The sequence below is a fragment of the Ictidomys tridecemlineatus genome, chromosome 16, assembly GCF_052094955.1.
Source record: "Ictidomys tridecemlineatus isolate mIctTri1 chromosome 16, mIctTri1.hap1, whole genome shotgun sequence".
Classification (NCBI taxonomy): Eukaryota; Metazoa; Chordata; class Mammalia; order Rodentia; family Sciuridae; genus Ictidomys; species Ictidomys tridecemlineatus.
In genome coordinates, this window is record NC_135492.1 from 45,705,812 (window position 1) to 45,720,775 (window position 14,964).

The window sequence follows — 14,964 nt, forward strand, 5'->3', positions numbered from 1 at the left end:
AAGATACATGTAGAAAGTCACTTAAACTAAATGCAGGTGGGTTCTCCAGACCAATACCCATCCAGGTGTGACAAGGAGGCCATCAATGAGAAAGGAAGCTTTTGAAAAGCAATAAACCCTACATCCAAGACACTTTAAAGGACCTCAAAATGAATCAAAGACCTACGTGCAAAGAATGAAAACTGCAAAACTGTTACAAGAAAACGCTACCATCGATTTTTTGAGAGCTTGTATCAAAAACAAAACCATGAGTTCAGTAAAACAGATACATTAGACTTCTACAAAATTTATAACTCTCGTGCATCAGGGAAATAAAAAGACAAATGGGAGAAAATATTTGCAAGTCATTTATCTGATGAGGTATTTGCAGCTGAATAAAGAATGCCTATCACTCAATGATAAAGACATAAAACTTAAAGTTGTTAAATATAAAAGAACAGCAAAGGGCCGGGCACAGTGGTGCACACCTGTAATCCCAGCAGCTCAGGGGGCTGAGGCAGGAGGATCAAAGGTTCAAAGCCAGCCTCAGCAACAGCCAGGTGCTAAGCCACTTGGTGAGACCCTGTCTCTAAATAAAATACAAAATAGGGCTGGGGATGGGGCTCAGTGGTGGAGTGCTCCTGACAGTTCAATCCCCAGTACCTGCCCCCCCCCCAAAAAAAGCAAAAGATCCAAACAGATATTTTTTCAAAGAAGACAGACCAGTAGCCAAACACATGGAAAGATGATAGACATCATCAACCATCAGAGAAATGCAAATCAAACCTACAACAAGCTGAATCTTGATGCCACCCAAGCTGTGGTTGTTAGCTTCCTTGAGCAGGAGAGCTACAATGCATCCATGAGGAAGGAAACACCGAGAACTACTCAGTGAGAGAGTCCGACGTAGAGCCCACCATCATCAGGGACATTCCCACCCACCAATCTTGTGCTGAAGACTTAGAGGGGCTGCCCCCACGACCCTGCCATAGACATGTAAGATCTGGGTTCTCCTATGAGACTCTCTGATGTGCAACAAGTTGCTTTATAGATAAAGTGTGGACACTATATCTGGCAGAATTTCTTGCAGTGACAAAATTATATAAGTTACATACTCAGCATTGTGCTGGCCATGTAGTTAGTGTTCAATAAATGCTAGCTATGAGTAATAATATTGCTGTTCACCTTAAGAATAGGCTTTTGTCCCATCTATAGTCCAGTTATTTAAAAATGTATTCTCAACAAACTGTGCCATGTGCATGCATGAATGTATCATAATGAATCCCACTTTATGTGTAATTATAATGCACCAATTAAAAATAAATAACTAGGAGGGAGACCAGGAGAGGAGAGGAAAGGGGCAGGGTGGGGGGAAGAAAAGGGGAGTATTTGGGCATGAAACGGAACAAATTATGTTACACACAAGTATGAACGGGTCACAATGACACCTGCTATTATACCTAGTTAAAATGCCCTAGTAAGAAACCTAATAAAAAAATGCATTCTTAGGCAACAAAGACAAGAGTTAAATCGAAGATTCAAAGAATGCTGATCTAACTTCTCACTACTTTGGGTAAAACTTGACACACAGAGTGAATTTTAGTAGTTTGTCTTCTAAAATTTCAAGTTTTTATTCAGTTGATCAAGAGGTAGCCCAGGTATGGGGAAGGAGGGAGAGGAACTTAGGCAATAATGTGCCACTAAGGGTTAAGGTCTGGCTTGTTACCTACAGATGATAAACTTATCCAACCATGGAGAACTTACCACTGCTGACCATTTAAAAATCAGGTGCCCTGTTGGGGCGGCCAGTCCGAATCCTTTATAAAGGCTTAAAGAAAAGGCCATTAGGATTTGGATTCCAAGAAGCATGACCCAGTTGCCTTGACCCCGTCCCCCCATCCTCTTGTTTGATTAAACAACACTTAAATCATACCTTGGGACAAGGCTGTCACCTCCACGGAGCGTGGTGGGGTCGAGCTCAAAAATGGAGGAGATGTCATTGCCTTCAGGCACAGAGACCAGGGAATAGACCATCTTTTCCTGGGCATTCCGCAACCTGCTTCGGGAGGCGTCCTGATCGGGGTCCACCTGTGGGTCAAAGTCATCCAATGAAGACCTGCATATGCCAAAGCCCTCACCATAACCATTCCTGGGTCCACGGGAGCAGGAGGGACACAGTGAATGGAACGGTGGCAGCCGGCAGGAGGACCAGGTTCAGAGCAGTCCTGAAAGGTGATCATCGGCCACCTGAGAGGAGAACACTGGCTCTCTACCTCGTCGCATTGCAATAAAGACATTCACGTGAAGGGGGCGACAATAATCTCCATGGAAAGAGAGGGGTAAAGATCTTGAGAGAGCTGCCCACCTGCGGCAGCTGGGGACAGGGGACACTTTGAGGAAACTATCTGGTGGATTTAGTCATTCACAGTTGATGATCTATAGTGACAGGTGTCTCCCAACTACACAGAACAGCTGCTTCCCAGGAGAGAAAATACAATGAAACCCAAATCCAAGTGTTCATAAGCAGCAATCCCAGTGTGGCTTAATCACAACCAAAAATTATATACAGATGAAGTCACGAGCCCTGAAAAATACTATGTGCAATTAACTGGGGGACTGCTGGGACTGCTGATGGCCGTGCAGGAAGAAAGGGCTTTCTTAGTACACTGAACTGTGGCTGAGGTGGAAGAAAATCCCTAATGGGCAGGCTGAGGAGCAATGACGAAAGCTTGCCTGGGAAAACAGAGCCCATGGGCCCAAGGACATGGAAAGAGCGGGCTCAGTGTGGGCACCTGCTCTACGTGAGCTTTGCAAGCTCCTCCTCAGCACGGTGACTGTGCATGGGACCATTTTAATGCACGACAACCCTGCAAGATGACAACATCCACCCACATCTACTGGGAAGACCACATTCCCCCCAGCAGTAGTTTGCTTCTGTCAGGCTGAAGCAACATCTCCTTCCCACTCAGAGGAAGGGGACCAAGAAGACAAGAGAATCGAGAAAACCCAGTCAATTAAAGGCAAAGGGGAGGGCGTGAGAGAGTTGAACTCAACCGGCCTGAGACCCAGGAGCGCAGGCAGTAGCCTGCTTATTCCTTTCATTGGCAGCCCTGATTTCTGTCCGTTAGAACCAAAAAGTTCTTCAGTAGGGTAGACAGGCCTGGTGACTACCCGCAGGTGCACCTGAGGCCCCAGCTGCTTAGCAAGCCAAGACAGGAAGATCTCATGTGCCCAGAAGCTCGAGGCCAGGCTGGGCAACATAGCCAGACCCCTTCTCAAAAACAAATAAAAGCTCTTTTAATACCCCCAACCTCTGTTCCTTTCCTCCCTCCTGCTTTGCCCTCTAGTAAACTACACCTCTTCCTAAATGAACCCAAGCTCCTTTATTCTTTCTACGCTGAATTAACAGCTGGAATACGGCTGGGCCACCTCTGCACCCTTAGCTCAGAATAAAGGACCTAGGGCCTCTGTTCTCTCCTCACTGCCATCACCTGTCAATCACTCCACAAACTACCTTCAAAATCAAGTCAGACCCGATTTTATGGTTTGAGACACAGGGTTCGGCTCCAAGCAGCTCGTGGCATCTCAGAGACCTGCAGCAGCCCTCCAGGAAAATGTGTGAGGAATTCTATTGGCGTGTGTGGAAATTCCACAAGCTCACACTGCAGCTGCAGTCAGCGCCTGCCACCTAGTGGGGAGAGAGTGCTTGTGCAAAAAGAGCAGAAGAAGCCTAGGTGCCCTTTTCCTCGCCCTGGGAGCAAGTAAGTGGCCTGGGGGTGCCATTGAATTCAGAATGAGCCTATGAAAGCTGAGGTGTTGTTTGAAGCGGAAAAACCAGAGGCAGGGGAGGCCAGCCTAGGGGACGAGAAGGAGCAGAGGAGAGTGAGATGCTTCCTCGACCGACTATACAACCCTAGCTTTTCCCTCTAAGTTTCCAAGCCAAGAAGAGGGTTCAGGGTGCAGGATCCTCCCCAAACTAAAGCCCTGCCCACAGATGCAGAAGAAGGTGTGGCACTGGTCTGAGGGGAGCAGGTAAGGTCCTCTTACACTCCTGCCCATGGGACCACAGCCTGAGCCATCTCAGACTAGCTAGCAATGCAGTTCCGACCTGCACCCCACCCTGCAGTTCCTCCCACCTCCCTGGCACAGAGAAGCATGAGACATAGAAAGACTGCTGAACCCGGAAATGCATGAAGAGTAACTCAAAACAGCAGCTTCCTCCTCTGTCAGATGAACATCTTAAGACCTGTCCTAACCCCCTCCATGCCTCTGCACATAACCTGGTGGATGTGAAGGTCCTAAAAATGCTAATAATCTTAGACAGCTTTTAAAAATGTCCTTGTAGAGAGTAAAGAATTGAGGCTCAGAGAGGGAAAGTACCTGGATTAAGGGGGCACAGCTTCTAAATGGTGGGACTGGTATTTAAACTCAGGTCTGTCTTACTCCCCTGCTCCCTGCTTGTCATTGCTAGGCACTTCTTCCTGCACCAGAAATGCCTGTCCCCCCTTGAACACCAAGAGCCCAGGAGGGCAGTCCTTCTCCCCCCAGCACCCAGGGGTCACTAGGATAGCAGCGCCCACTGCAGGAAGCCAAGGCTTGCCTAATCTCAGAGGTGACGCTCCGTATTACCTGATGGCACCACATACAAGTTGAGAGAGACAGTCCCTGCTTTTGACATTAAGAAGGTGCTAGATAGAAGTGGAAATGACATACAAAAAAGAAAGCCCTGTCAGGCCAAGCTGCCCCATAGTGCCCACGTGTCCCAAAACCTGTTGAGGGCTTTTAGGATGGGTTTCCTCACATGGCGCCAGAAAGCTGGATGAAGTCAGTGCTTTCCAAGCCACAGCAACCGTGCAAGGTGAGCTTTCCAAATGCCTCCAACGTGAGGGTGACGAGGACAAAAAGAAGCAAGGGGGCTCCACCATGCAGCAGGAAAAGGAACAGAAGCCTCAGCAAGACCATGTATTCACAAGCAGAGGCCCTGAGAGACAGCGTCTAAACTTCCTTCAGAGCCAATCTCCCACCCGAATACAACTAGAAGGTAAGCCGTTAGTGCAGAATTCACAGTTCCCACTCCACCTCTACTCCCTTCATTCATGTGTATTTTCAAGTCCTTCTGATGTTCACCAAAATTTTTCTAGAAAAATACCCAAGATCACCTACCACATCTACCAGATGCACAGAACGTCACATGAGCAGCCACTGTTGGTTTTGTTTTGTTGTTTTTCAATCCCAGACCAGAACCAAGCACTCCACAAGAGAACTATTTTATACCATAAAACACAGCCACTGCCTTCTTCAGCCGTGACCATGGACTCCTGGACCCCAGCGCCTACGTATCAGCATGACCTGGCAGATGATAGTCTTCAGAGAAAACTCCATCTCCTATTGCTATTCCAAATCACACTGTAAATCATGTTATACCCTGAAGCCTTTTCCTGACCATGTAAAAAGCAGGACAGGGGGTCAGACAATTATCCCTCAGACATAATGCCCGCCAGGCCTCATGGGCTACTTCTACTATCCATTTAGCCTCATTTCTTGAAAAATAGTCACAGATTAAGGTTTACAGCAGTAAGACAACTGCTTGCCAGAGCATCATCTCCAGCCTAGGAGGACTCCAAAAGATGCCACGTGTTTCTCCAGCCTAAGAAGTGGGACACTGGACTGAGCACATAGCCCAGCAATCCCTTGGACGAATTGGGACATAAGAGGACATGATTTCCTTTAAGAGAAGCACAGAATGAGACCCTCTTTCCCCTTCCCAGTGCTCCATGGCCACCCTGGTAGCTTCTGAAATGGGGTTCCAGATCATTTGGCCTCACCCTACCGCATGGACACAAGAAGGCTCTTTCCCATACTTACTGAGGGCTGAAACTCCAGGCACTCTTCCTCAAAGTCAGGGTCTACCTGATGAAAAAGAATCATGAGGATATTAAAACATCCGTTCCGGCTTTCACAAGGAATGGGACCCATCTGCAGGAGACTTCCACTCCTGCAGCCATCCTGGGACAGCTGGGCAGCTGTCCCCCCTCTATCCACGAAACCAGCATGCCACAACACCACCACATGCCACACAGGTGCGACACACACGAACAATCCACCAGCCACCAGAGGACGCTGTTGAGTACACACAAGGAACACACCACCAGGTCACTGGCAAAGCAACAGGCAGAAGCCTGCGGTGAGTAAAAGATCAATACGCGGTCCCTGACAGTCCCGCTGATTGTTAGTTAAAAAGAAAAAGGAGGCCTCTAAGAAGAGCTACTTTCACCTCAAGACATAAAAAGCAAACACCATTGATCTTCAGCAAACCGGGTAATCAAAGTTTCTCACGATGGATTAGCTGTGTCTGTAACTCCCTGAGGCTCCATTATGAATTTCAACTTAGCCTTCTTGATCTTTGGTTAAATATTTTGAAATCACTGGTCCATTCCAGTCTCTGGTGCCCCAGGGAGTCACAGGTTAGAGTCCCCATTCCAAGGATGAGGGGTGAGCAGTGGGGTGGGGGGGTGGTCAGCCACACAAGCAATACTAACACCCTTATGCCCACTGGGAAACCCCTGGGCAGTCCTTTTGGGTGGACCAGGTAACAGGAGGGGTCATTTGAGGCACAAGTAGAATCTGACATGAATTTGCATCATACATGATCCAGCAGGACCAAAGACAGATTCAACATCTGCCACGCAGTAGGACAGCTCCTTCATTTAATATAAAAATTAAAAGGCAAATTCCTCCTGTCCTTTCATCAGAGGCCCTTTATAGACAGGTAAGGTCAAGTTAATTTCTCTGATTTCTGACATTCTATTTCACTAAGACTCTGAATAATCAGAATTTTTTCCTAAAACTGTCCATTTCTTGATGCATTTTAATGCTTATGACTTTATATACCATGTGTCCACTATGGCTTAGTCTCAGGACAGGAGTGGGGCTGACAGATGAGATGTGAGGACAGGGAAATATCCCAGGGCAAATACAAAGATCATCGTCCAAACACAGAAGAGCCTTATTCTCTAACTTGCTTTCTCCCCACATCTTGATCAAAACCCCTGCCAAGTTCTTAAACGTGTGAGTCATTTTTATATCTTTTCTTCTAGGAAAATGAGGCAGAAGGATGCAGAAAAGCAAGTTGACCGAGCAGAACCCGGAGCCTCCATCTACTAGGTGAGTCGGGAACGTCAACCGGATGCCTCAGCTTCAAAGCGAACAACCCAGGGCTGCCACTTACCTCTGCTGCTAGGTAGTGTCCTGTGGCCAGGTGCTTGAAGCGGAAGAGGCTGTTCCAGTACCCGGCTCCGCCTCGGCACGGGTCATGTTGGACTACCTGAGAGTGTTAGAAAAGATCAGTGAGTCGGAGAAATGCCAGCTCACACCAAGCTGGTGCGATCTGAGACATCACAAGTTGAGTTCAGAAAGGGGCATTTTCAAGTTGGAAAAAAAAAGTATCAGTATCTTCCAACAAACCTACTGCAAGTGTCACATGTAACATTCAAATTCAAACACCTGAAAGTATTAAAATGATACTTTTCCAGAGAAGGTGTAAAGTCTCCCAGTTAACATGCAGTGTTTGGGGTAAAAGCTTCATTGGATTTCAGATTCTTTACCTCAATGCTCATGAAATAAAAGATTCTGAAACTCATCCACAAAACACACAGCTGGTAAAAAGGATTTTCATGGGGAACTTTCAAAGCAATCTACATATCCTCCTGTGCCAGAAAACACGGTCAGGCCTGTGCTCAGAAACACAAATCTCTGGGCCAATTGATTGAGAAAATACGTGTAACTTCAGTTTCTAGCCACAATACAACAATCAGCATCGACAGGTGGCACTGTGACAATTAGATACCATACGAAATAGTGAAAATCTCCATTCAGAAGTAGAAAACTGGGCAAATCGTCTCAGATTCCCCCACCTCACCCCCCCCCATACTGGGGATCGAACCCAGAGTACCATGCATGCTAGGCAAGTGTGTTACCACTGAGCTACATCCCATGCCCAAATATCTGGGTAAAATGTATGAAACAACCTGTCGGACAACAGGTGACACACATGTGATCTCTGAGAATAGAGGCACAAACAATGCAAGCTCTAGGATGTCTCTGGTTTTCTCACTGGGGAATTCAAGCTGAGAGCCCTAGGTTCATGGAGTTGAGGAGATGAAGTGAAGTTTAGAGAAACCGAGGCAGCTGGAATTTGTGGGGTAGAGCTCTGAAGAATATGGAGTTACATCCAGAATGAGCCCCAGAAATGTGCAGAGAGGCCTCCTTTGAGTTGTGGGCTGAGTATCCAACAGTGTATTTGCAAGACAAGACCCCACGAGGCCCAATCAAAAACAAGAAGGGGGACTGAGGGTGTAGCTCAGTGGTAGAGCACCTGCCTTGGCATGTGCCAGCCCCTGGGTTTAATGCCCAGCACCACAAAAAGTCAGAATGATAAGAAAATGCAAAGCTCCAAAGTCCCAGAGCTCATGCAATTGGAAGTCTCCTCATTCGGAAAGCCAAGGCAGAGAGATTCTATGGACCACCTGGAGCACTAACGGAGACAGCAGAAGGGTCCCCTTTAGTCATAGGGCTAATCCAGTCCCAGGATAAAGGCTGCACTCTTCTGACCTAATATAGCATGAAAATGATCCTCCAAAACACCATACTGATCCACCACGGTGACTTGACTGTCAAACAAAACTCTCTAGATTCTTTAAAGGAACAACAGATTCCAGACACCCAATAAAACAGTGGTACCATGTTCAACAAAGAATCACAAAGTACTGGACAAACAATCAGGAAAACATGACCCATAAACTCAATCAGATAATATCAAATGATATAATTTATGTCTGGGTTTATGTCTGAGTGGATTGGTGGGGGCAGAAAAAATATTTGAGAAATCATGACCTCAAGTTTGCCCATTTTGTGACATACCCACAGATTTAGGAAAATTGTGAAATACCCACAGATTTAGGAAAACTGTGACATACCCACAGATTTAGGAAAATTAAGGGACTCCAGCAAGAGAAACATGTATGCACATATATCCCAAGTCAGATCATGAACCTATTCATGCAAAACAGAAATTTTAAAAAAATCTATAAGTAACTGATGAGAAAGGGAAGGGAAAGAGACTACATATTAGGAATGAAGATCTTAAAAATCACTGAGTTCACATCAAAAACAATGGAAGCTGAAAGCTAATGGATCAAAATCTTGGAAGTAGAGAAAGAAAAAAACTATTCAACCAGAATTCTATACCCAATAAAAATATCCTTCTGAATTCAAGGCCACATGTAGAAATTACAACTGAGATACACTCCTCCTGGGAGAATAACATGGCGTAGACCTTTTGGGGCTCCTCCAACACGCATTTACACGTCACCCATGATTCCTCTCCCAAAGGCCTGGAAACATGCACACCCAAAATCTTATATAGGATCCTTCACAGCCTCCCTCTTCACCACAACAATGATCCAAACGCAGTCACATGATAAAAGGATAAAAAGTGGTATATCCACACAAGAGAATGTTATTTGACAAGAAATGAAGTGTAGATACATGAGGCAATATGGTTGAACTTTAAAAACACCATCTGTGGGGCTGGGGTTGTGGCTCAGCAGTAGAGTTCTTGCCTGGCAAACACGAGGTTCCTCCTCAGTTATCGAAACCTCCAGAGCACAGGGAACGAGCTTCCTACTACCCTGACCATCTGCTGACCATCACCCTGACCATCCTGCTGTGCGCTCCAGGTACCTGAGTGCTTGTCTGCTCCTTTGCCAATGGGGAATCACCTATCAGGTGGACATTTGGCTAAGGTTTGTGGTGACAGATAAATGAGCAAGGAAAGGAAAAGAAATAGAAGACATGATTCTATGACCTAGAAAAAGAGTATTTCCAGTCTGTCTGAATCCTTCCCAAGTGGATACACTGTTTCCACACAAGGACACACAGCACCTCACTGCTAGGTCAGAGTGCACTTCGTTTGCTAGAACACCCCAACCCGCTTTTGGGATGAGGTAGGTTTGAGGACCTGGGTGTGATTTTCAACCATATGGGGTTAAGTCCTATGAGCCCCCATGTCCTTTCTCCTGTCCTCCCATCCCACTCCTTACCTCCACTTCCCACAGGGCTTTTGAACTGGTGGCAGATGTGGCCGACTGCCGGCCCGTGGTCCTCAGGAAGACGTGCTGCTTCTTCCTGTGCTCATCACAGGTGAGAAACTTCTCTTGCTCAGCGTGAAACAGCCTCACCACATCACCCTAAAAGTCAACACAAGGAGGAATGAAAATCTGCATACAACAGGCCTGCACCCGCGTCAGTGTTCACAGCAGCACAAGCCACAGTTGCCAAGTGAGGGAACAGTCCAGAAGCCCATCCACAGATGAATGGATCCAGAAAACGTAGCGGATTTACACAGTAGAGTTGGACTCAGCCAGAAGGAGGATGTAATCATGGCACTGGCTGATGGAGGATGGCACTGGACAACGCCATGGTCAGTGAAATAAGTCAGACTTAAAAATCAAGGGTTGGGTGTTTTCTCTCATGTGTGCAAGCTACAGTACAGTGAGGGAACAACTTGGGGGGAGGTTGGATATTGTAAAGATACAGGGAGGATATCAGTGGAGTAGGAGGAGAAGATCAGAGGAAGGAGGGATGGGAAAGGCAGGAAATAAGAAACAAATCAATTCAGCTTTGTGGATTCCTACATGTAGCACAGTGAGTTCAACGCTTATGTACACCTATACAGCCCCAATCGAAAACACACAGAGGAACAGGGGAAAGGAGACCTGCAAGGTCGAGGAAGGACCATAAGGGGTGGAGGTAAGGAGGGAAAGGGGGTGGCTACTGGAAACAGAAATGAAGTCCATGAAACTCCCTGCACATGCTGCTTTGTCAAAATGAACCCGAATATTATGCATAACTATCATGCACTGAAAAGAAAAAAGAATTAATGAAAGATGGTTTAAAAAGAAAATGGCCTTGCTACCCCAAGAAAAACCAAGTATCAAAAAGCTGCCAAGCCCATAAAGCACCAAACTAACCCCCTTTTTCTTTCTTTTTTCTTTTTTTTTCTTTTTCTTTTTCTTTTTCTTTTTTTTAAGTAAGAACCTTTGGTTTCACTAAATCATGATCCTCGGGTACACTTTTGAAAATGCTCCTTGTGATGACTTGGGGAGCACACTCTGTAGTCGTTAATTTCGTCTTGCCCAAAGAGAGGTCTGGTACTTCTCCTGGGCTCAGGGAAAACTCACCCCCTTTAAAATGTCATCTTTGTTGTCACTCCATTTCATGAAAAGGACTATTTTCCAGCTTGTGTTGCAGTTGACGGAATTGACCTAGAAAATAGATTAGTTATCACATTTCTCACCACGATGTGTTACACAGCCCCAACATTCCAGAATCAAGGGTGTGCCTCATCCCGAAACCCCTACAGACTTAACCATATCAAGATCCCAGCACCGGCAGAGTCAACTGGCCAGTGAGAAGTATTTCATCATAAATGGCTCATCTATGCTCTCAATAAGACCAAAGGAACACCATGGTAAGTGAAATAAGCCAGACTTAAAAATCAAAGCTTAGATGTTTTCTCCCACATGTGCAAGGTACAGTAAAATGAGGGGAAAAACTTCCCCACACCCCTCCTGCAATGATCTTTTCCTTTTCTTCCAAGTCTCTCATTCTGTAGCCAAAAAAGTAAAGGCCAAACAAAAAGGACTGGTCAAATAGAATGAGCCACAAAGCCAAGAAATGAATCCAGTGTATACAGATGAAAATGTTAATGACCATCATTATCAGAAGGGCCATTACTTGTGCATTCAGCTGTGTACGAACACTATTGCATTTAACACTCAGCAATACCCTAAAGAGCAGGTACACCCATCACACCCATTTCAGACAGGGAAACCTTGAGTGGGGTAACTAATACACAGTACCAGGGCCAGGGAATGACAGACTTGACATTTGAATCCCTATCTGTCCCACCCCAAAGCCTGAGTTCTTATCCATTAAACAGATACTCATGTCACCAACTAGTTAATGTCCTATGTTCTGTACCTGTCAATTTAAAGGCTAAGCAGCTATACTGCAAAAGCAAGACACCCTTGCAGGGCCACTCATGTATTATAATGGACCCTTCTTAGGAATTAGAAAAAGGCACCCTCTTCTTTAGAGAAGCAAATTAGAAAGAGGCATCCTGGTGGTCAGGAGAAACATACTGGCAACAGAAGCCCTCTCAAGATTAACAGATGAGGAAACGGTGCGTCCAAGGCACTGGGCACTGGGGTGAACTACCCGCCCCCACTCACTGCAGAGACATGCACACCTAGTGTGGCAGCTCCAACTTTGGAGCTCAGGTTCTTCACCTGCAGGATGTCACAGAGCTTGAAGTCCCTTTCAGCATGCACAAGCTCCAGCCCCAGGAAGGCCTGCCGCTTCCCAAGAGCCATGACTTGGTTTCCCTTACCTCGTTGCAGCCAGGGTTGTCCACCAGCTGATGGCTGCTGGCATGCAGGGGCTGGCCAGCATTGACGGGGTTCAGAACAACCTTGTCACCTATGACCACCTGGAAAGGAAGGAGCAACAGGTTTTCACAGGACGGATCTGGACTACAGACTGAAAGCTGGTCTGGTCTGAGAGTAGCCAGACGGGCAGCTTTAAAACCTGGCTCTGGGCAGGGGGTGAGGTGGGGTCATGCCCAGAGGCTAAGGCTGAATTCTGGTACAGGACTGTCAATACTTATACAGTGTTATAGTGCAAGTTGGTCCAGAGCCGCAAGAAAAATCTCATATCTCCATTCCATTCAGTTAAGGTACGTATACAAAAATAAGTGCTTGACTAAATTTTAGGAAAAGTAGGCTACTAAGTCTTTTCCTTTGCAAACAACAAAACCATACTTACATGTTTCTAAAGTAATGACCTTCGTACTTTGGTGACTGTAATAGATTTCCTAGTATGACTCATTTACATACAGCAACACACACTCTAGTGCGTGTATGTGTGTGTGAAGCACAAGTTATTCCTAAAACAATATTTGCCTTCATGGGTATCACACTCTGGTATTTTCCATTGTATCCTACTTCCCAAAATTATTGTTACATGCCACTAAATTGATTCCGCAGCTTAGGAATAGGTTATGACCTGCTGTATGAGAAGGACTTTTCCAATAGTATAACTATTTGAGTCATCTTCTCAACTAAGTCACAGCTAAATGGATTAAAGAATAGGAAAGCAAAGAACTGGCTGAAAATGAAATTCAGAACAAGGCACATTTGTTTTTCATTGTAGGGCTGGAAGAAAAGGGAGTGGAGGAGATGATTTCCTTAGACGTAAACCCCATCTATTTTTGGTGCGATACTTTTGGGGATCATGCATTCCTAAATTTTCTCCAGAAGAATAAACAAATATTTAATAAAACCATCACTTGTGGTGAAGCCTAGATATTTTTTTCTCCTATTCCCAGTCTGGGTTCAATATTCACTGTACACCAATGGTGAGGGAATGCTTTCCTCTATCTTATAGCACACACCCACACACACACACACACACACACACACACACACACACACACACTCTTAAACTGCTTACAGCTTATAAACTGAAATGGCAGTATTCAAAAAAATGTTGAAACCTAGTTTTAGATTAAGGCTAGTTCAGTATTTTGAGAACACTTGATGCTGTTTAAGGCACAAATTTCTTTTTAGCAAAAATGCAACTATTTTAGAACCTTAACAAGGTCAAGAATACAGCTGATAGCTTTCAAACATATTCATTGTTAAGTGTGTGCCCACGTAATGGCTCACTAATTTAGCTAACAAATATTGGGACTATTCTAAGCAGCCCTGAAAAGAGGCTCCTGTGGCTTCCTATTCTGTAGAGACCTCAGGACTGGGGCCAGCTCAGGACCAACCATGTCAGCGGAGCACCTGGCTGCTAATCCACACGGAAACCTCAAGTCCACTCTCCTTCCCCACTGCTGTCATTTCTTCTCCATGCTCCTTCCTTACTAGGTTTATTTCCAAAACAGACATTGCTATCCCGCTGATGGATCTGGAATGACGGGGATCCTCCCCAGGATGTTAACACGGGATGGCTGTTTTCGTGGTAACATGAATGAGGTAATGGACCCTCCGTAGGAGTGTTTCAGAGGCCCAGGAGGAAAAACATAGCGACCGTATTTAGGTCACATTCTCTCCACATTTCCTTGTTTCCCAAACACTCGTTTCCATAGTGATTCCAACTTCTCTGGTTCCAACTTTAAAGTTCTCCGAGTTGATTCCCGTACCCAGGGATGGCGAGAGGCCTGGTGTCCAGGCCTGGAGTGTGCGACACTTACGCTGTCTCCAATGGACCGCAGCTTGTAGAAGGGCTGAATGTAAAACCAGGACCCCTCGTTCCCAGCTTCGTCCAAGGTCACCCTCATGGCGTTCTTTTCCAGCAGAGCCGGAAGCCTCTTGTTCACAGTGAGGTATTTATTACTCTTTAAATGCAGGAGCTAAAAACCCAACAAGAGAAAACCAGGAGTGTCAGCCCACCTCTGAATTCCCTGACATTTCTTTCTCAGATGTATAAAATATGCATCAGATGTTCGTTCAACCACTGAGCGGCTTGTGAAGAACAAGGCCCACAAAGTACCGGAGGCTGGGGATGATGTGAAAAGAAGGAATAGCAAAGGAAGCAGAGGGCAAAATAGAAGAAAAAATTTGTTTTCTTTCTCTGCACGGCCTTGGACAACATGGATTCTGCTCAGGTCAAAGGTACTGTCACCGGCCAGCTGTTGGAGGGGAGCAACCTTACCCTGTGCAAAGGAGCTGACGAACTGCAGTCCGAGTATGCCCTGCCACCAACGTGGAGCTAATCAGGACAATTCTGAGCACAAGAAACAGGGTCCTTTAAAGGGTAACCCCATTAGGGGACTGTCACTTCACATGGAAGAACATGGTAACCATGGACTTCCACCTCGTAGTCTCCCACACTTGAGTCTTGGAGGATGGCGACGAG

The 14,964-nt window shown here is 45.9% G+C and overlaps 1 protein-coding gene across 18 annotated transcripts in view; it reads right to left on the reverse strand.

Annotated features, from left to right (window-relative positions):
- Itpr1 (inositol 1,4,5-trisphosphate receptor type 1) overlaps positions 1–14,964 on the reverse strand; it is a 301,702-nt gene that overhangs the window by 166,364 nt on the left and 120,374 nt on the right. For 13 of the 18 annotated variants that reach the window (XM_078033540.1, XM_078033551.1, XM_078033542.1 and 10 more), the window contains 7 exons: positions 14,300–14,458; positions 12,431–12,529; positions 11,220–11,303; positions 10,080–10,226; positions 7,208–7,303; positions 5,845–5,889; positions 1,913–2,067 (listed from right to left, as the gene is read on the reverse strand). In XM_078033540.1, the coding sequence (XP_077889666.1) occupies positions 1,913–2,067; positions 5,845–5,889; positions 7,208–7,303; positions 10,080–10,226; positions 11,220–11,303; positions 12,431–12,529; positions 14,300–14,458 (785 nt within the window). The remainder of the gene's footprint in view (positions 1–1,912; positions 2,068–5,844; positions 5,890–7,207; positions 7,304–10,079; positions 10,227–11,219; positions 11,304–12,430; positions 12,530–14,299; positions 14,459–14,964) is intronic. The other 5 variants (XM_078033553.1, XM_078033547.1, XM_078033552.1 and 2 more) reach the window with 1 other exon arrangement.